Source organism: Vicia villosa, linkage group LG3, assembly GCF_029867415.1.
Source record: "Vicia villosa cultivar HV-30 ecotype Madison, WI linkage group LG3, Vvil1.0, whole genome shotgun sequence".
Taxonomy (NCBI): domain Eukaryota; kingdom Viridiplantae; phylum Streptophyta; class Magnoliopsida; order Fabales; family Fabaceae; genus Vicia; species Vicia villosa.
The window spans coordinates 88,680,968-88,704,351 of NC_081182.1; the positions used below are offsets into that span (position 1 = coordinate 88,680,968).

At 37.0% G+C, this 23,384-nt stretch overlaps 1 protein-coding gene across 3 annotated transcripts; it reads left to right on the forward strand.

The window, feature by feature from the left end:
- The first annotated feature begins 1,541 nt into the window (after positions 1–1,541).
- LOC131656298 (probable N-acetyltransferase HLS1-like) lies at positions 1,542–4,090 on the forward strand. Of its 3 annotated transcripts, XM_058926041.1 has the most exons (3): positions 1,544–1,962; positions 2,432–2,981; positions 3,147–4,090. In XM_058926041.1, exons 1-3 carry the CDS (start codon positions 1,678–1,680, stop codon positions 3,419–3,421), a joined length of 1,110 nt encoding a protein of 369 aa, XP_058782024.1. In that variant the 5' UTR covers positions 1,544–1,677; the 3' UTR covers positions 3,422–4,090. The 3 variants fall into 3 exon arrangements, with proteins under 3 accessions (XP_058782023.1, XP_058782024.1, XP_058782022.1); XM_058926040.1 differs by having other exon boundaries at positions 1,542–1,872; positions 2,432–4,090; XM_058926039.1 differs by having other exon boundaries at positions 1,545–1,962; positions 2,432–4,090.
- Positions 4,091–23,384: the final 19,294 nt, after the last annotated feature.

A 23,384-nucleotide genomic window follows, 5' to 3' on the forward strand; every position in this document is an offset into this window, starting at 1 on the left:
TTTAATTATTTAAATTTAAATTATGTTTTGGTGTGCTTTTGAATTAATTATTTGTTTTATTTAATTTTATGAGAGGTAAACATATTATTATTTTTATTTAATTAATTAAAATAATAGAGGAAATACGAGGATAAGTGGTTTTGAGGGAAGAGATAAAAATTTCTCGAAATTGGGTGGTATGGAGAATTAGTGAGAGTTTGGGGGGAATAATAGAATTATTTTTTAATAAAAAAAGAAAATAAAGAGTTTTGGATTTAGGGTGTTACATACTTGGTATCAAAGCAGGTCAGTTCATTTAGCCCAGATTTTGTTAACTTGTTTGTGTCCTTGTGTACGACATGTGTGTGAAATACTCACGACACTCATTTCCCTAGCCGTTAGTCTACAGGAGTGAGTTTGAAACAGTTAGGGAGGATCCGTTGAGGTTAGCGCGACGAGGGGTTAAAGAACTCGAGGAAAGAGTATTAGGAGATTTGTTTCCTTAGGTAATTTTCGAGGGAATTTTTTTTTAAGTGGGGGAGAGTTGTAACCCCACGGTTTTAATCATTTGAATATTAATTGAGTTTTTGTGTGTTTTTAAATTAATTATTTATTTTATTAAATTTTATGAGGGAGGGTAGAAATATTATAATTTTATTTAATTTATTAAAATAATAGAAAAATAAGAGGATAAGTGATTTTGAGGGAAAAGATAGAAATTTACGAAAATAGGGGAGGTAAGGAGAATTAGTGAGAGTTTGGGAGAATCATATGATTAATGGTTAATAAAAAAATAAAAGAAAATAAAGAGTTTTGAGTTTAGGGTGTTACATCACCTACTCGCCCAATCCAAGGAAGCATGGGAAAAGACGTGTTTCGGTCAGAGAGAAGTCGGGGTCACTAGGCTTATCCACATCTCCATAGGAAATAAGGATTAAACTATACATCATTGACCAAATGGGCACTTATCATTTTCAGAAAAACTCTAGGTCCTAGAGCCTCTGTAAATAGCTTATCCCTTGAAGTTAGAAGGACATATCATGATACTTTCAATATACACGCATAAAACATCGGGTTACCCACTTCATATGAACTTGCTCTCTCCATAGCCAAAAACCACCATCATACAGGGTCACTCACCTCTGTTACCAAGCCCTAACCACCATTAACTACAAAGGTCATTGGTTATTTGCTACCCTCGTAGGAATAACACACATTCATATATATATATATATATATATATATATATATATATATATATATATATATATATATATATATATATATATATATATATATATATATATATATATATATATATATGGAATTAATTAGGACATGGAAAATGATGGTTTTAGAAAAAAAATAAGTGTCACATAAGACATAATAAAGTGACCATGAATCATTAATGGAAGAAAAGAAAATAAAAAGTAGCAACAACATTAGCTCAACCTACATACATATATATGATGAGTGGCCACTAACCATAAAAAAGCTAGAGACAAAAAACACATTCTATTATTAATAAAACTTTTGTCTACTATTATTTTTGAAGCCTAGGTTATTGATGATGATTTTCATAAAGAACATTCTCTCAATTTCATATCTTCTCTCTCTTCCCACCTCCTTTTATATTTTATTTTATTTTGTTTTTTATTTCCTATCCTTTGCATATAAATCATTAGCATAATGTAGTCTATGCCAAACCATTCTTCTTGTAGACTTGTTAGCTCCATTTCTTTGCTATTTGCATCTTTTTATTTCGTTGAGGCATACATCAAACACCTTTCATTTTCTTTCTACTTTAATATGGAATTCCATAAGTTTAGAATCAGAAGCTATGAAGGTCATTCTGATAGAGCTCAAGTTGAAATTCTAGAGAGAAAATGTGAGGTAGGGCCTTCAGAAAGTGTGTTTCTCTTCACAGACACTATGGGTGACCCTATTTGTAGGATTAGAAACAGTCCCATGTACATGATGCTGGTATATATACTATTACTATAACACTATGATTCCACTTCTTTCTTTTCTTTTTTTTTTCCAATCCAATTCATATTCTTCTTCTTATTCTTTCTTGCATGATTTTAAATTGCAGTCACGGTCAAACTCTAAACATTTATATTGCGACAAAATGTAGTCAATGCAGTCGAAATTTCAATGGTGAAGTTGCTACATTAAGAGTGACCTCAAAATCTTTTTATATTAAAATTTGCAACTATAATTGCAAATATAATATTGTAGATTTTAAGGTCTTGCAATAACATCACAACAACAATTTCGACTACACTAACTACATTTTCTCTAATTTACTATGATATAACTACAAATACAATTTTAAACATGATTGTAGTTAAAATTTATTTGCGTACCGCAATTTAAACTAATGTTTTATAATTATTTTTCAAATTATTTGATCATTATGTTGACCACTAACTTGTTAATTGGATGTTAGGTGGCTGAATTGGACAATGAATTGGTTGGTGTCATTCAAGGCTCAATAAAAGTTGTAACAGTTCAAGGACATCCACCAAAAGATTTGGCAAAAGTAGGGTATGTCTTAGGCTTAAGGGTATCACAAAATCATAGAAGAAAAGGAATTGGTTCAAGCCTAGTAACAACATTAGAAGAATGGTTCATTTCAAATGATGTGGACTATGCATACATGGCAACAGAGAAAGAGAATCATGCATCAACCAATCTCTTCATAAACAAATTTCATTACACAAAATTTAGAACACCTTCTATTCTTGTTAACCCTGTGAACCATCATTCATATAAAATCTCATCCAACATTGAAATATCAAGGTTGAAAATTGAACAAGCTGAGTCACTCTATAGAAGATTCATGGGGTCCACAGAGTTTTTTCCTAATGATATAGGAAATATATTAAAAAATAAGTTGAGTTTAGGGACATGGATGGCATATTTTAAAGATGATATGAATATTGGGCCTAATGGACAAATACCAAAAAGTTGGGCTATGCTTAGTGTTTGGAATAGTGGTGAGATTTTTAAGTTGAGATTAGGAAAAGTGCCTTTTTGTTGTTTGTTATACACAAAAAGTTGGTGCTTGATTGATAAAATTTTCCCATGTTTAAAATTACCTACTTTACCTGATTTTTATAACCCTTTTGGATTTTATTTTATGTATGGTGTTTATCATGAAGGGCCATTTTCAGGGAAGCTAGTGAGAGCTTTGTGTCAATTTGTGCACAATATGGCTAAAGAGAATAAAGATGAGAAGGTTAAGATTATTGTGACTGAAGTTGGAGGAAGAGATGAACTCAATCATCATATTCCACATTGGAAATTACTTTCTTGCCCTGAGGATTTGTGGTGTATAAAGGCCTTGAAAAATGAAGGACTTTCAATCAATACATTTCATGAGTTGACCAAAACATCACCAACAAGAGCTCTTTTTGTAGACCCAAGAGAGGTTTAAAATATGATATCTCAAAAAGAAATAAAATCTTGGCCTTACATTTTTTTTTTTTAATATATTTGAATTGCTTTGTCTATGAAGTAAAGCCCTCTTTATGTTTTTTGTTTGATTAATGCATCCATGATCCATCTTTGATCTTTGATGGAGGGGTTTTTTCTCTAGTTCCTTTCACATCTTGTGACACAAAATCTCTAAAGATATCCATAATTTAGGTGCCAAATTTTGGTGTCCTTGTTTGTAATCCAATATTGTGCTTCATGACTATGACTAATCAATCAACCTAGTGGTCCAAGTTTTGTCCATTCCCCTCAGGTAAAATTTTGAGATGGACCCTCCTCTCATATTTTGTCACTTCCCATTATAATATGGGCCTTCCCTTACATGTCATAGAGAGAGATTTTGAGTCATTTTATGATGTGAGGTCATGAAAGTAGCTATTATCTTATTCTAGTCAGAGTTAGACAACTATTATGTTCTAAGGTAAGGGAAAAGGAACTTGGTCATTTTAAGTTTAGGTTTTGGTTGGTTTCTACCTCATTGGTTTTGGAGCATTATTGTCCCTAACCACATTTGGAATGTTGGTGGTCTAAAGTTGCCATAGTTCATGGGAATCAACCAAAAATGTAAAATTGACTTGGTTAGCATGTGTTTCACTTTTCACCAAATATCAAGGCAATGTTAGTTATTGGTTATTGTTAACCATAAATAATTTATTAGATTAACATAAAGCAATTTAGATTTCAATTAATATCTTTTACTATTAAAATAAAATTTTAAAGTTTGAATAATTTAAATTGTTTATGTATCATTGGGTTGAAGGTGAAGTTGCAGAAACTATGTTGGTTATTGTTTGTAACATAAATAATAACTTCAAAGACTTTCTTATAACAAATATTTAATTTAAATGATTATATTTAATATATTGTTTATGTACTTAGGCCAATGATAGTAATATTGTTTGTGTTCTTCAAGTAATATTCTTAATAGATCACAAGCATTCAATGTCACAAATTTGTGAAGAAAGATACCAAAATATTTGAAATGACAAATGAAAATTGTAGAGATGGGTGACTAAAGAAAAATTAGTAAAAGTTTTGCTGAAAAATTGTTGTTTTTATTTGCTTTGTTCTTAACAATAACTTGCGTTAATTACTAACAATCATAGTGAAATAATGCATTTTTAATAAATGTTGTCAATGTGATTTAAAACACTATCTTCAAATTCATTCTCAACTTCATCTAACATTTTCCTCAAGATTAACTTGGACCTCATCATTTTCCTCAACAATAATTTAGGCCTTAACATTAACTTACACCTCAACATTTTCCTCAAGATTAAATTGGTCCTCGTCATTAACTTGAGACTCGAAATTTTCATCAAAAATAACTCTGAACTCAATATTTTCTAAAATATTAATTTGGTCCTCATTCTCATCATTAATTTTAGGCCTCTAACATTTTCTTCAAATTTAATTTGGGCTTAATTATTAACTTTGATCTCCTCATTACAAATTATGGGGTCAAGTCATTATTGCCTAAGGGTTTCGTGGTTTTTCCTTTCTCACATTAAGAGATTTTTCCGCGCTAAAATTCTTTGTGTCATTAAACTTATATTTCACGTTTATGCTAGTGCCTATTTTGAGTTCACGGTGGAGGAAAATTATGGAGCTCATTTTCCAACAGTGGTAGTAGATCATTGTTTCAACTCTGGGATACTACAATGTTGTACTCATAATAAAGTTCTTAAATGCTCTGTGGTTGCAACATTGTTTGATCTTCCACATCAGGAAAGAACCATTATTGTTGGAATTAAATCGTAGTATTGCGAAAGTGTGTCTTGGTAAGTTTTGGTTAAGGAAAGACTTGGTATTTAAGTGTGTCAATATTGACCCACCTCTCTTTCCTGGGAACTTCCTAGTTGCACTATTCACAAACTACAGTGACTTTTTCAGTGTACGAAACTATTTACAAAATCTCCTAGTTGAAGGAACTACTTTCCTATGTTCTCAAGATGGAGGGTTCTACCAGTCATGATGGAGATATGTTCAAGTTTACTACTGATAGTTATACCTATTGGAAGCCGATGATGGAATACCATCTAAATTACAAAAAATTTCATGATCCAATCTCTCAAAATGATAAGCTAGAGGGGAAGGAATAAAAAGAGTAGGAGCTTAAAAGTTGGAAGGCAGTTGCCATGATAAAAAAATACATAGATAGGGGTTTATTCGAGCTTGTGTCAACTTATACCAATGTATACGAGTTGTAGACCAAACTTTAATCCTTGATTTAAATGAAGACGCCGAGAAACAAAAGCCACCTTGTTAGACGACTAGTGAAATTAGAGTACTCAGACGACTAAAACATGATCGAGCTTTTGAATACCTTCAAAAGTATTGTGTATCAACTGACGAAAGCTGACATGAAGATACATGATGAGTTGCAAACTCTTCTACTATTTGTAGCAACCTACCCTAAAAATTAAGCTTTTAGAGTCGCCACCTATTCTACCAAGGCGAATAGGAAACCTACGCAGTTAAGAGATCAGGGTAAGATACTATATTCAGGTCGAGGGAAGGTGTTAGGCACCCTCAACCCTTTCCTATGGTTTGCATTATAAAACTAAGGTTTATGGATAAAAAATAAAGAAAGATGACAGACAGTTAATAGAGTTAAAAGGCTAATTATATGAACATGATTAGAGTTTGGAAGAGGGGGACTCGCCTTGTTGCCAAGTGCCTACGTACCTCCTTATGGAGGATCAGAGTCTACGTAGTTCGGGGAAGGGTTGTACGCTCTTAGAGTTAGAGTTTGAATGGGTTGAAGGCTTTTTGACTGGCCTGTCGTAGTTTGAAATAGTGATTTGAAAGGCATTTTGAATTGCCTAGGATGAAAATCCGTAGTGTCGTGGTTTAGTGTGTTTTGAATATTTTGGGCGTACAACCCTGATTTTGATTTGTACTATTAACCGCAATAATCGATTGATTCAATTACCATAGTTAACAGATTAATAGTTGTATCATTACCAATTTTAATCGATTGATTCGATTATCACTAATAATGAATTATAGTATTTTTTCATAATTTTTATGAATTAATTTGTATCGTTACCCCTCGTAATCGATTGATTCGATTAAAAAGAACAACGAATTGGAATGAGAGAAATAAAAGATTAATCATCGCGACTAATAAGATAGTCGAAACCATTTAACCAAATAGAAATTAATTATATTTTAATTAAATAACATTTTAATTAAAATTTATTATTGACCATAACGATTAATTGATTTAATCGGAACGAACAACAAATTAGAGTTTTTAATATAAATATCATATACTAATTTATTTTTTTAAAAAAACAATTATTAATATATAAATAATATATTAAAAAGTATTTTAATTTAAACAAATAAATAATTAAAATTATTTAGTTTATTAGGGTTAGGATTTGGTGTGGTTAGATTGAGGGATCATGGTAGTCCCTAGGTGTGCAGCGCGTGGAATCAAGGGGAAAATTCAAGAAAAATAATATGAAAGGGCTGGGTATCAAACCCAGGCCCTTGGGGTGAACAAACAACACGCACGCCAACTCAACTGTGGTGTTGACGTGTTAAAGAAACACCTTGAATTAAAAAAATAATGAAACTAATCAGACATGTCAAAACGCGCGCGCAATTCAAAAACAACCAACCGGAAGAGGACAACTCATCGTCTTCCACCCCAGACCTGCAAAAACTGCAACAATTTGCTACGAATTCGCTACGAAAATGTTCGTAGCCTATGAACCTGGAAAAATAACGAATCAAACATACTAGCATATAAATTTTTCGCGACCTTACCCTTGCCTACGTCTGAGTCATGCGAACTCAACCATGCCATTATTGTGACCTAATTTCACCTCTAATAAAAATCCCCAATTCGAAACCCTAGAACTCAAAACGGCCTCTAATGGCGAAACATGTCTCAAACACACAAACTCCAAACAACCAATCCAGAAACGTTCATAGCATCAAGACAAACCTAAATGTGCAATCATATTTCAATGGAAGTGCATGAATTGTTCAGATCGATCAAGTTTTCAGAACGACTTACTTTGACAAATAAGAGATAGTTCTGGGGGTACTGATGAAGCGTGATGATCCAGACACGTTCAGAGTGATCCAGGGAACACGTAGCAAGCTTCAGAATCTTTTGAATACTCCTTAATCTCCCAAACCGAATATGAGTTTTTTGAGAATTTTCTTGTTCTTGGCTATGTGCTTCTGACCAGAGTTTCAACCCCTATTCATGTGGTTTGTGTTCTATATTTATAGGGGAGGAGCTTAGGTCAAGAATTATAGCCCAAACCTTTTTGAATCAAATTTTACTAAGTTGGAAAAATTTGATTTGAAACTTTAATGGAAACTTGCTATTTTGGCTTGTTTGCCTATCGCGATCTGATGGTGGAAGAGGATTGAACACTAGAATACCCAGAAATTTGCGATTGCCGGTGTAGGAAACAATTTTTTTTTGTTTTGAGATGGGCTTAAAGATGCCATCCAGTTGTTTGACAAGATGCTTGTCCAGAGCATATGCTCTTTATACCAGGATCATATTGGTTGTATCTGAAGAGATATAAAGTAATGTCTTACAGAAGACTACCTGAAGAGATTCCTGAATAAGGTATATCAAAGGGTGATGCAAAGAAGCTTAGGATTTGAACAAAGCTTAGGAAGAATGTCTTAGAGAAGACTAACTACGGATTTCTTTAAAAGAACTAGGCATGTCTTAGAAAAGATTGGATAAATATTTTAAGAAGGCTACCTAGAAAGGCATGATGTGTCTTAAATAAGACTGACCTAGATAGGTTGAGATGTGTCTTAAACAAGATTCACCTGGAGAGGTTTTTTTTTGGAACGGATACGGAATGTCTTAAACAAGACTACCTAGACAAGTTATGGTACGTCTTAAACAAGACTGCTTAGAAAGGTTCTCGGGAATGATACGATACGCCTTAAATAAGATCATAAGGTTAACTTAGATATGTCTCACACAAGACTGACCTAGAAAGGCTCCCGGAGAGGATGGGGAGGGATTGGATATATGTTTGGAGAAGATTACCTAGAGAGGTATGATATGTCCTAAACAAGACTAACCTAGAAAAGTTTTTGGAAAGGATGTGATACGTCTTACACAAGACTCACCTGGAAAGGCTCTTAGACAGGATATGGGATACCTTAAACAAGTTTTACCTAGAGAGGCTCCTAGACAGGACACGATACGTTTTAAACAAAACTACCTAGAAAGGTTCCTATAAAGGGCATGATACGTTTTAAACAAAACTACCTAGAAAAGGTTCCTATAAAGGACACGATACGTTTTAAACAAAACTACCTAGAAAAGGTTCCTATAAAGGACACGATACGTTTTAAACAAAACTACCTAGAAAGGTTCCTATAAAGGGCACGATACGTTTTAAACAAAACTACCTCGAAAGGTTCCTATAAAGGCCGTGAGACGTTTTAAACAAAACTACCTAGAAAGGTTCCTATAAAGGCTATGAAACATTTTAAACAAAACTACCTAGAAAGGTTAGGATATGTCTTAAACAAGACTGCTTGGGAAGGTTGTTAACCGTTTTGGACAAGACTACCTGGAGAGGTAAGAAATTCTTTGATTGCTTTTGGATTGTCTTTGAAGAAAGACTTGGAATGAGGTATTAGAATTGTATCTGTTAAATTGAATCGTTGATACGATCGTATTTGCACTGTAATTGGATGATGTCATACCCCAAATTTGTCCTACCCCTTTACTTCTAACTGGCTTAGGCTTTACATTCATGTACATACATCACCTAGGTCATAATCCATACCCATGCATGCATATCATTGGTACTATTCAAAGGCTAGCAAGAGAAAAACTCCATTGCAAAGAAGTTTGATCAGAGAATAAGAAAACTGAGGTATAATCATGTGGCTCTATGTTCATTGAAGTCCTCCTGGATTGGGGTGTCTCTCTGCTTCAAATCAGGGCATTGATTGAAGAGTGCAAGCTTGCAAATCATCTGGTTCCTTAAAACAGGGTTTCTTTGACCAAAGTCAACCAGTTGGCTTTCTAGTCAACAGTTAATCAGGAATGGTTTCTATGTGTGAAAAGCTTCTCGTACTGACTATGTGGATGTGTTTGTTTGACTGGATTTGACTGGAAGAGATTTAATCGGGAATTTCATCAATAGTCGGAAAAATCGGAACAGTTGACTTTTGGGTCAAAATCGGGAAAATTATTCAAATATTGACTTTTGGTGGAAAATTAATCAAGAAAAATCGAAGAATGGATAAAATCGGGAGTTTGACAAAAAGTTGGAAAAAATAGTAAAAAGACAATTTCCAACACTTAGAAAAATTTTGATGCTCTAAATCTTGGTGAGCAGTCCACTTCAGCACCAGATTACACGTGGCAAATGGCATTTTCTGGAAAAATTTCCAACATCAAAGTTGTTCCTCTCATGGAGGAGAACAACTTTGTAGTTGGACACTGTTTCATTTGAAGCTTGTATGAAGAGTTAAAGTGGTGTGAAGTTGCTGAAAACTCATTTGAACCAAGTCATAATCCAGGTCACAAGTCAGGTCATGACCTGGCATTTTCACAAACACATGGCATGCTAAATCTCCAGCCATTTTTAGATCTCTACAAAAATGCCATGAATGCAAACTTGGTAGCAATCCCTTTTTTGCCATCTCTTCTATCCATTGAAACAAGAATGGGTACAATTGGACAAATAATGGGTGAGATACAAGCCTTCAAAGTGGTGCCCCAACCCTGACCAAACTCTGCAGGCAGCCAAGGCACAAAATTCTGGGCACGCAAGGCATTTTAACAAACACATGGCGTGCCAAATGTCAATGCCTTTTTCTTCCTCCACAAGTCACTATCTTGAACAAGCTTGATTCTAAGTCAATCCTTGCCATGTTATCTATCTATTGAGCCCGGTATCACTAATCTTGGACATGTATTGATCCAGATAGAATCCCTCAAAGTCATGCTTCTACCAAACTACATGCTGAAGGAGTCACGGGCTAGGGCAAGGCTGTCTGCGCGCAAGGGCTGGGGCAGTGGGAATTGCATGTGTTCATGATCATTTTTCTCACACTTCTAGGCCTCATCTTGAGATATTTTCAACATCAATCTTGCTCTATCCCATGCCCTCTTTGCTAGGGCACCAACCTTGCATCGTTTGACCATACATGGCTTGAGATATAAGTCTCCAAAGTAAGCAACACAGCATTAATGGTAAGGCAGGGCATGCATAATCATTGTTGCAACATAATGCACAAAGTTACTACACATGCCATTCCATGTTATTATGTCTAGCCATGCAAACACCATGCACCTTGAAAGCATGCTCAACACTTGCTCCATATGGTACACTTGTTCATTAAGAAAGGCAACAACTACAACATACACATACAAGCAACCAAAGTCCCACATTGAAGAAAGTGAAAAAGGCATGCTGCAAGCCACATCGTAGAGTCCCACACCTAAGATTTCTCATCATGAACCAATGATTAGCAGTATAAATAGGTAGCATCATGCAGTCAATTTCTATACACTCTCATTCTCACAAATACACACTCCTCCACTCTTTCTCACTCTCACTCTCTCATACACTTCCACTCCTCCATTTTTTCTTTCTTCAGCTTCTCTCTCTCTCTCACTTTCCTCTCGGCTCCACACTCTCTTCATCCTCTCTTCTCTCTTCTCTCATCTCTCTCTCTCTCACCACCGTCTAACCAACATAACAAACCCCTCCTCCACCATAACTAACTTCTCCTCCACCGTAACTAACTCCCTCCGATCGAAACCACCACCATAACCACACTCCTTCCACCTTCATCTTCTTCATCACGCCAACCTTCAACCACCACTCTCCTCCGCCTCTAACCGTCAACCACCATAACAAACTCCTAAGCACCTTCAAATATTCATCCATTTTCCAAGACTTCATCATCTCCAAGCTCAACGTATTCATCATCTCTGAATCGATCTCCATCTTCATCTAGCTCCAAGCACCACCACTATCATCATGATTCTGCTCGTGTCATCATCATCACAGCGTGGTTTCAGGCAATAGCATAAGTTCCTCTAAGCTTCTGAAGGTGCTTCGCAGAAGCTGAAAGCGTTTCCATCATCATTTCACAGAGAGTCCGGATTCAAGAGAAACACAAGAGTGGATCTTCCTCCTCGTCTTTAGTCCAAGAATCTGAACAAGTAAGTATTTCGAACTTCTTGAGCATATTAACACCACTGTGTGATATGGACGCTTGTTACCTTGCATAGTTTTGGATTCTTGAGTGTTGATTTCGATTTGCTTGAGTCTGTTGTTATTTGAACGTTTGGATCGTTTATTTGAGTTCTATGAAGGAATAGGAGTTGATCTGGGTGAATAGTGTTGATTTTCATGGAGCTTTGATATGTTAGGGTTTTCAAAAGAGGATTCGGTTTGTGTGTTAGAGATAGGATTAATAAAAAGTAAGGTTAGATTCACACTCAGCTCGAAAAATTGAGTCGGATGGTGGCGGAGATAGCCATTTCTGGGCGTTTTTCGGCGGCAGCCACGGTGGCGCACCACCGGAGAAGACGATCGGCGTCCATCTCCGGCGACTGTTTGTTGCATGGCCTTGATTCCGTTATGGTGACATGGCGCCCCGCTATTGGTCCTTCGCTTTTACTTTTGTCTTATTATCATCATTGATTCACTGCTTGGCACGATTCGATTGGCTCATGAATTTTCTTGTCCTCACATGACTTAAAATTAACTTGACCCATTGATATCAATATTAGCTTTAATGTCACGTTTTTTGTTATCAGTAGACAATACACATGCTGCCCAATGATTGATAATAAAATGAAATAGAAATGGTGGGAAGGGTGAGCATTGGGCCTCACGTGCATCTGGGCCTAGGAGTTTCCTGAATCATTCCCCTGTTTTGCTAACGCACTCCCACCATACAACAACCATGGGCCTGGGCGCTAATGCTCTTCCCACCCTCATTGTTTTGGGCCCGGATTCTCTCTAACTATTTTTAGTTCATCTTTCAAATTCCTTTTACACCCCCTTTGCTGCTAATAAAAGAAAACAAATAATAATTTTTTTTCCTAATTCTTTTTGCATTAATTGAATTTCTTTTTTCCTTAAATAAAAAATGACAAAAACACTTTTTCTAACTAATTAGATTTTTAGAAATTTTATTTTCTTTTAATTGAATTTTGATTGAAAACTCATAAATAATAAAAATAGATAGTTTTTCCTTGATAATTCAAAAATAAAATTTGTTGTGTGATCAATTTCCCTTATGTTTGTGAATATATTCCCACAAATAGCTTAGAGGTTAATTTCCTTTCCTTTTGTGAATATTTTTCAATGCTCAATTGTTTTTTTCTCCCCATTTTCTTTTTAGAATATCAATAACATAGATGTAGAAGTTAGGACTAGTTCCCTTTTTGCATTCTTTTTTCTTTTCAACTCTAAAACATCTAATAAATAATCAAAATAAAATCCCCATAAAAAAAAACACAAAGAAAATACTTAAAACACTAATAATCAAAGTGAAAATTCTTAAAAAGGGAATGGAAGCTTGAACGTCCCTTGCTTTAGGGAACGTTCGAGTGCTTAGATCTCCCTTGCTTTAGGGTTCCATTCAGGCGTAAGTTCCCAAATTCTAAAAAACACAAACCAAAGAGTAACTCGAGTTTCCCTTGCTTTAGGGATTTCCTCGAAACACTCAAACTCTCTCTCTTTCTCTCCTTTCTTAAGGGCATTGTTATCTCCGCTCCATTGCATCCTAGGCTGTCCCCTTATGCAAGAGCGCGAGCGTTAACGCCGCCCAACTAAAAAACACAAAAACAAACAAAACTATGGAGCCGAACTACGGCGCTCTGATTCCTGAAAGGGATACGTAGGCATCAAGTCGCGGGGCTTGAACGAGCACATTTGTAAATATTTCCTTCTTTTTCCCGTATTTCTTTTGCATGCATTCGCATATAGACATAGACATAGTACACACCCTTTAGATAGAAATAAACATAGGTGGATACCATCGAGTACGATGGGCGCGAGGGGTGCTAATACCTTCCCCTTGCGTAACCGACTCCCGTACCTTGATTCTCTGGTCGCAAGACTCTGTTCCTTCCTTTGTTAGGTTTTCTGATATTCCTTTCCCTTTGTTTACGGTGATTTCCGGTAAACAACCGCTAGTCTTCCAAACTATAATAAATATGATTTGGTTACTTGCAGGATCGACTAGATTGATCCTAGGACACATAGTCAAGAAGATTGTTATCAATGTTTGTTCGAGCCATATTCATTATTTGTCTTCTTCAATAAGCGTTGTTCGATTAACAGAACAAATAGTCTCGACAATCACTTTGTTATATATAAATATGACTTCATTGAAGTGACATGACATAAAAATTAAAAGGACAATTGAAACGTAAAGAATCTTAAACTGCAGAAATATAAAAGACTTTGAAAGTAAATAGCGTGAAAGTAATTCGAAAGTAAATGACGTTAAAGTAAAGATGCAGAAACGTAAATGGCAAGAAGTAAACGAAATGCAGTAATTCTGAAAGATAAAAACAAAAAGATAATACACATGTATTAAAATGGTGGTGTCATACGTACATTTTCTCAGCGAACTCTTTCTCTTAACGCTTGATACTTGAGTAAATATGTGAGTGATTTGTACAAAATGAACACACAGAATCCTAACACTAAGACTCCTATTTATACTAGTTTCGACCTTAACGGTCCTACACTAATCTGCTGCCACGTTTCTCATCAGAACTTCCAGCGAAGCCATCTGTTGTTGAACGGTTACGAAACCGTCTTCGAATTTCAAATCTTCCCGCCTGAGTCCATCTTCGACGCGTGGCAGTGTATTAAACAAACACTACTAAAAAACACGCTAAGTAGTAATACTTGAATACATATTCTATGAATTTTGTCTAAGTCCCGAAGACATATGCTTTCATTAATCTTTCAGCGTTCACTTATCTTCATCGAACTTAGAAGTCTTTATTTTTCCGAAGCATGACCATCAGTAGCCATTTTTTAAGGGATGGCCATCAGTAGCCATCTTTCCTTCGATTCTCAACTCCTTCGAAGGATAAACAACATAAAACGAAATCTTCAGCTAACAAATTGCCCCCAATAAATGCCTGTTTCGAGAATCAACAGAAATAGGCGTTTCTTGCCATTATAAGATTTCGTTTTTATGATCCTTGAAAGTTCCAAGACTGCTGACTAGCGTCATAATCACTGATAACACTGTTTCCGAGACGTCTTGTCATTTTCAAAGATGTCTTCTCATAACCTACATTCCCACGTTTTAACCTTACTTCCTGATCATTACTCCTACATACTAGGAGTGAAGCTAACTCATTCGACCGCCGTTGGATTAAATCACCAGCCGCCACGTGTCTCTCGGGTTTTACCCAAAAGATTTAAAAAGGTTTCCGTTAAACCTTTAAATACTTGATCTTGTGTCTCTATACCGCCTTTCATTCATCTTCTTCACCAAAAAATTTAAACATCTTCACTCTTTTCAGAATCTTGTTCTTTTAATCAAAAATTTCTTCATGGCTTCATCTTCAAATGTTCTTCAACCCGCTTTGAAGCTCCAATCAACAACACGTTCTGGGGAACGAGAGTTCGTTCCAAACCCTAACACTGAAGAAATATGCGCTATTTACGCTTCCCAGGTAATCATTCCCTTTGAACTCTCTGGAAAAACTCTTGCCTTTATGGGTCCGTTACCGAGTGAAAATATCCAATCTATGAATAAGTTTTTTCCTGCTTACTACAAGACTAGACCATTAGTTAGCAAAGTTAAGATAGATGAAGATGGTCGCTCTCCTTTAGGCAAATCTGCTAATATTGAGGAAACTTCAACCGCAATCCCTTTAGCTTCAAACAAAATTAGGTTAAACTATATGACTAATTCTGTAAAAGTGTTTAGGTCAATCCCTTTAGCCAAAGATCCTGACTTGTACTATGCCTGGCTAGAAAGGGTAGAGAAACAAAAAGGATCCTTCTGGAAAGCATTAGGAATATATGATTTGATTCAACTGTCAAGAACGGGTTTAGAATACAACCAACCCATGCTAGTAGCAGCGGTTCATTTTTGGGATGCTTCTCATAACACCTTCCATCTCCCATGTGGAATGGTTACCCCCACGCTTTTCGACGTGGCCGCTATTACAGGACTTCGACCAACAAGTGAAACCTTCGACCCCAATGAAATGGATGATGACACTATTGGTTTTAACGATTCGCAAGTCACTTATACGGCATTCATCCAGAAGCATCATATTACCACTGAAGCGACAGTATCTGATGAAGAGCATATTGCTTTTCTAGCATTATGGCTTTCCCGATGCGCCTTTTGTTCAAGGTCTATCCAAGTTGCGAAAAGGTACCTTTGCATGGCTAATCAATTGCATGCTGGGAAAAAGCTCAACCTCAGCCAACTACTTCTAGGGTCTCTTTATGAAAACCTTAGTGAAGCTGCAAACCTTACCAAGAATTTCAAATCTGGTAGTTTACTTTACGCTGGTCCCTTCTGGCTATTGCAATTGTGGCTTAATGCTACGTTCGAAACTCATCTTCCCTTTCGAGGAGATGTCAATGAGGAGGATAGCACAATCAAAAATCGAACTATAGAGGGGACCATGTTAGCTTACCTAACTCCAAAAGAAGAAATGGGAAAGCTTCATGAACATTTCCTGGCGTATTCGATGATGTTTGCTCGGCGTGACCAGTTCGATCCCTCTATGGCCCCATTTGTACACAGAACAATAGGTCCTGAATGGTTTACTCGAAAATTTCCACCAACATCTCAGGATCAACAAACTGAATCTATGGAAATTTGGGAAGCCTTTCTGACTCCAAGATTGTTTTCCCACCGTCTTCGACCATCAAAGGGTCAATGTATCCTCATGTGCTATCAACCGAATTTGGTCTCAAGACAATTTGGGTTAACTCAAATAACACCCAAGTGCTTATATGAGAAAAGAAACCATATGTGTTTCCACACTTTGTATTTGACTGAAGAGGAATGTGAACAAAAAATCGACAAATATGTTGACGTCACCAATCTTTCTCCTATCCCTTTTGAACCTTCTTTTTACTCTACACCAGATTTTCATCAATGGTGGACAGAGTATTATAGCTCTCAAATTTTTGATGCTGATAGCCTTGCTCAGGAACTAACTGCAGCTTTCAATGATGTGCAGGAGAACTTCCAAAAAGGTACTTCCACTCATATTAAAGAAATCCAAGCTTTTCAAAAATTCTTTGAAACTATCTATAGGCCTGATGATCTTAGTCGGACTGTTCGTGAGGCTGCAGTTACTTTGCGTGAAAAGTTTTCCGCCAAACTAAATAAGTTGAAATTGCCCTCGTATGTTCGACCAGAACTACGTTATGAAGTGGCTTTCAAACTCAATCCTCCAAAATTCCCCCCACTACCAAGTGCTGATTTTGGTGTGGCTCTAAGTCCTCCTTTCCCAGACTGGTTCGTGTGTGGGAATGCTCTCAAAATTCTTCAAGAGAGTACCAAAAAACGCGCTGAACGAGTGGTTCCGACTAAGCATACCTTGGATACTTTCAAAGGACATCTTCATATAGATCTTAAACACGTTCGTGTCCTGACTCCAATACCTGAAGGTTTGGATTAAGGCAATCTTTTCGACTGACTTATCTTTTCTTTATTGATATACTGATTTCAGTCTCAACTACAGCTATTGCACGAAGGAGGAAAATCAAGGAAGCTTCTGCCCCAAAAGACTCTGGGACATCTAAAAGCAATAAACCAAGTGGGAGTGACTCCCTCGTCACCGATAAGAAGCCCACGGTACATACTTATCCCATACTCTCAATCTTGTACAACATGTGATTAGTATTCATCTTTCTCATTTTCCACTTGCCAGAGTTCGAAACCCCCAACGGGTTCGAAGCGTAAAGCTTCTTCGACCACTGGTTCGGATGGCGAAGATAAATCCCCTCCTCAAACTAGACAAGGACAGAAGAAGAAATACAAAGCTGTTACCCCTTCGAGAAAAGGGAGAAAGGCAAGTCCTTCCAAAGCTGTTTCTCCTGGTGATAAAGCGTCCTCTGAAGAGTCTCCTTTGAAAGCTGCTAGTAATGCTTTCGTTGTGGAAAGCCATAATTCATGTCCAGACAATATTCCTCCCAAGGTACTTTGGGTTTGTCCCACACATTATCTTGTGATTTTAACTAAATAATTGTACTGACACTTTACCTTGCTATTGCAGGATGATGCTGGCACTGCTACTTCCGGTTTTAAAGACCCTGGCCTCACCATTGATGTTGACAAACTTTATGGTAGTTATCAAACTCTAACTTTCGTTAACTAAACTCTTCAAAAGTTTATTTATTTTTGAATAACTTTGCTCTGTTTAACATAGGTACCTCTCAAAATCAAACTCGCGTTCTTTCACCAGTCTTCGAAGACGTTAGGCCAATTGCTACCATATTGCCTACTGAACCAGTCGAAGAAAGCCACTCTACAGACGAATCCCCACCTACCCATCAAGGCAAAAATTTGGAAGAGGATCATCCATTCTCAGGCAGCGATAATGTGAATCAGCAATCACATGGCAACGAAGATTCCGCGTCGGAGAAAGATGCTATGGAAGAAATTTCTCAGCCTGAAAAACCAGTTTCTCATGGAACTTCAACTCTTGACGCCAAAACCATTCATGAGACAACTTCGACGCCTGCCCCTGCAAAGCTTACTCCTTCAGAACTTGAACAACTTAAGCAAACTGATCCTCTCAGTTTCTTAAAGGCCATTATGAATGTGAATACTCCTTCGCCTCCGGAGCTTAATGTCTCAGCAACTGCTACTGCAGACTCTAGTGACAAGGAAGATATCCCCAGTCTTCTTCGACAAATAAAAGAAAGATTCTTTGGGGTCAATCTTGTAGATGTTCTCAACCGGGACCCTATTAAGAGCCACAACTTAAATCAACTTCTAAAGAAAGTAGATTTGCTTCAAGTTTCCACAGAAGTTTCAGAGGTAATTGTTCTGCTGGGCTCTTTACTCGAGCAACTCCAAGCTAACATCCTTCGAAGGCAAAATGTCGAAAAAGAGTTATCTGAGAAAAAGGCCTCTCATGACTCTTCATGGAATTTTGCTATGGACGCAACGAAACAAGGTGAGGCCCTCAGGCTCAAACATTCAGAAAATCAGAAGGCCATTGATGATTATGAGAAGAAAATCGGCTCTTGGAAACAAGAAATCAAGGTACTCGAGGGCAAGATAAAGGAGGCTGAAAATTGTCAAGCAGTCCTACAAAAGTCTAATCAACAAGACTTGCTCGAAGTGGTGCAGTCAGGAATGAAACATTTCGAGGCTGCACAAAAGTTAGTGCCAGAAATCGAAAGTTGAAGAAACACCGGGCACTAATTGAACTTCGCATGTCTTCATGGGAGACTCAATATTTGAAGATCAAAAAGGATCTAATTGAGGATTTCAACTAAATGTTTTCGATCTTGTTACTTATTGCACCTTTATTTTGTAATCGAGGCCACTGTAGACATATAATATTTGTACGCTTGACTCCCTTTTATCTTTATCATATTTTCCATTATTGATTTAGCAAATCTTTCAATTTCTTGTCAAGATATATCTTTAGATTTCCTACAGTGCTTTTATTAAATGCAACATGTATAACCTGAACATCCTTCGCAGCACTTTTGCCTCTAGACTTGACGTTTCCACTTCTTCTAGCCATAATCATTATTAAAAGTGACGTCACTTTCTCCAAAACGTCGGTTTTCAGACGTGCGTGCATCAGTTTTAATGATTACTTCTCAACTTCCAAGGGCGGGAAACGGCGGAAGCCATAACTCCTTTCTTTGGAAAACCAACCGCAGTCCAATCACTCATTGGCAATTAAAACCCACCCTTCAGCATTCCCCTTCTATATAAAGGGTCCAATATCACCTTTATTTCTCATTCATGCATTTTCCCTCCAAACTAAACACAGAAAAAAGAAAACACACAACTTCTCTTTCAGAACAACTTTCTTACCTTGCAATGGCTGAACCTCTCTTCTTTAACGACATCAAAGCCCTCATTAAAGGCGAGTTCAGACTCTCTGAGGATGAACTTGTTCGCCATTTCATCAACATCGAAACCCTGTTTGTTAACCAGGAACTAGACTTCTACTTTGAGGAAGTCCTGGAGGGTGCCATTTACCCCAACATGGTGGCAGAATTCTGGATGAATGCGTCTTTACGCATAGATCCTGAAGGTAGGACTACCATTGATTCTGTTATTCGACACGCTCGTCTCAGCATTACTCCCACCACTATTGCTAATCTAATAAGATGCAATAACTCTGGTGAAACTTTTGATGACAACAGTTTCAACATGACTACTCATCTCATGCTGAGAGCTCTTGTGGATAATGACCGCTTCAGTGCCAAAGTCATCAGGATCTGGCACAAGATGCTCGTGGGGAACTTCCAACCTCGGAGGATTAACGAAAACGACATCATGGTTGAAGACTTGGAGTTTATCCTCTGTGGTCTTCGAGGGAAGAAAATTAACATCCCCTTGATGATCTTCAAGGGACTTGTTAAAGCTGTCTCTGCCGGTGTTGACCGTCGAGGGGTTGTGACTTGTCTTCCTTACGGGAGACTTCTTAGCTATATTTTCCTTAAGAAAGGCGTAGTGAGAAGGATGCGTACTTCTGGAGCCATGGATATGTTCGAGGCTGAACCTTCTCCCATGTTGTCTTTGGACAATTTAAACCAAAGGATTGACTAGCAAGTTTTTTACCTTAGGTTTAATCTTTTTATATATATTTATGCCTTCCTTCTTTTGTAACCTCAGATCCTATTCTGTGGATCTTTTTGTAATGAATGTATTCCCATGCTTGAAATAAAAAAGAATATTTTGGTGTCTTCTTTGCTTTTTCTTTCCATAATTCTTCCTGATTGTGAAGCCATTTTGGTGCCTGACCATTTTGGCTTTTCGTAGTACCCTAGGTATCTACGTCTTTGCAATCCTTACTTCGTGCATACTTGGTTTATATCTCTTCAAATATTTCCCGTTTACTCTCAAGATCCTATGATCTTCTGCTAATTCTTCGATTTCATAAGCATTGTTCGAGAATACTTTTAAGATTCGAAAGGGTCCTTCCCAATGTGGGGACCATTTACCAAGTGCCTGATTCTTTCGATCTATAGGTAAAATAACTTTCCAGACTAAGTCATTATTAACAAAAGTTTTACCTTTCACCTTTTTATTATAAGCTCTGGACACTCTTTCCTTTTGCCTTTTTATCATTTCCAGTGCTCGAAGTCTGTCTTCGTCCAAATCTACTAACTCATTCATCATTAACTCCCAGTATACGTTGGGAGGAATGTCTGCTTGTCTTTGTATCCTTACTGATTGCAAACATATCTCAATTGGAAGTACTGCATCATGTCCAAACGTCAACTGGAAAGGAGTTGTATTCGTAGCTTCTTTTGGAGATGTTCGACAAGCCCAAAGTGCTTGATCTAAAGTTTTATGCCAATTCTTGGGTCTCTTTCCTACATGCTTCTTGATAAGACCAATTATTATTTTGTTTGCTGCTTCAACCTGTCCATTTGCTTGGGCATAATAAGGTGTAGAAGTAAATAGCTTGAAACCTATTTCTCTGGCAAAATCTTGCATTTTTCGTCCAGTAAAAACTGATCCCTGATCAGTTGTTATACTTTCTGGGATTCCAAATCTATATATAATGTGTTTCTGAATAAACTCGATCACCGCCTCTTGATCCACATTTGCCAGTGGTATTGCTTCAACCCATTTTGTGAAATAGTCTATTCCTACCAAAATGTATCTTTGCCCTTTGGATGACTTGGGGTGAATCTCTCCAATCAAATCTAGTGCCCATCCCCTGAAAGGCCATGGTTTTACTATTGTACTTAGTTCGTTTGCTGGAGCGTGTTGGATACCTGCATGTTCTTGGCACTCTTGGCACCCTTTCGCGAACTCTATGCAATCCTTTAGCATCGAAGGCCAATACATCCCATAACGAAACAAGAGCCATTTCATTTTGTGCCCTGCTTGATGTGCACCACATGCTCCACTATGTACGTTCGACAGAGCCAAGTATGCTTCTGCTTCTCCCAAGCATTTCAACAATACCCCTTCAGGAGTTTTCTTGAACAATTCATTTCCCATCAGAAAATATGACAGGGCTCTATACTTGATTTTTCTGTCTGTATCCGTCGAAGGATTTTTCAGATAGTTAATAATTGGATTCCTCCAATCTGTGTCAGCCAATGAATCTATATTTAGTACCTCAAATTGTTCTTTATTGGCATAACCCAATTGTGAATTTTCCAGATCACTTGGCGAAAGTTTAGTAAACATTGCTCTTCCTCTTACTTCAATCAACTCTTCCAACTTTTCTTTTGATACTTTATATCCTGAAGCTAATTGAGCCAAGTCGTTTGCTTCCTGGTTATTCACCCTTGGAACGTGTTTTAATTCCACGTATTCGAATTTCTTGAGTAACTTATTTGCGATGATAAAATACATGATCAAATTCTCTTTGATGCACTTGTACTCCTTTGTCAATTGTTTGATGACCAATTCGGAGTCTCCTTTAATTTCGACTCTGGTTGCCCCCAATTCTAACAAAGCCTCAAGTCCAGCAATTAAAGCCTCGTATTCAGCTTCGTTATTGGAGCATGATGGACCTTCGATTTTATACTTGAGCTTTGTTGGAATTCCATCAGGAGAAATTATCAACATTCCAATACCAGTTCCCTCTCTATGCGTTGAACCATTGAAATATAACTTCCAAGGTTTCAAATCTACACAATGCTGATGATTCTCAACCACCGCATGGTCAACAATGAAGTCTGACACAATCTGACCTTTCATTGCCTTGAGAGGCTGAAATATTATTGAATATTCAGTAAGGGCTAAAGCCCATTTGCCAATTCGACTATGTAGTATTGGCTTAGATAACATATGTTTAATAACATCATAATGAGATGAAATGTAAACATCAACTGGTTTTATATAATACTTGAGTTTGATACAGGAGAAATACAAACAAAGGCAGAGTTTTTCTATATCAGTATATCTAGTCTCTGCATCATTGAGTACTCTACTTAAATAATAAATGGCTCTTTCGATGCCATTCTCATCCTCCTGTGCAAGCATGCTGCCTATTGTTTTATCTGATGCTGAAATATATAGGCGCATGTGCTTCTTCCCATTTGGGGAAGATAGAATTGGTGGACAAGTCAAGTATTGCTTTATCTGATTGAAAGCTTCTTGATGTTCAGCACGCCATTCGAACTTCCCTTGCTTAAGCCGAAGTAGAGGTGAGAAAGCTTGCGTGCGTCCACTTAAATTAGAGATAAATCTTCTTAAGAAATTTATCTTACCCAACAATGATTTTAATTCTTTCTTCGTGGAGGGAGACTTGGTCTCCATAATGGCTTTCGTCTTGTTTTGGTTGATTTCTATCCCTTTTTTGTGGACTACGAAACCCAAGAAATCTCCTGCCTGCACAAAGAAAGCACATTTAAGGGGGTTCATCTTCAAGCCATATTTCCTCATTCTTTCGAATGATTGGCTCAGATGATCGAGATGACTCATACCCGAGGTAGATTTTACCACAATGTCATCTATATACACTTGCATGAATGTTTCTATGAAGTCTTGAAATATAGAATTCATTGCTCTTTGATAAGTTGCCCCTGCGTTTTTTAAACCAAAAGGCATCACAACCCATTCGTAAGTGCCTATTGCTCCTGGGCAACGAAATGCTGTCTTGGATACATCATCTTCTGCTATAAAAATTTGATTGTATCCCGAATATCCATCCAACATGCTTAAATACTCAAAACCTGCGGCCGAGTCTACTAGCATTTCTGCTATAG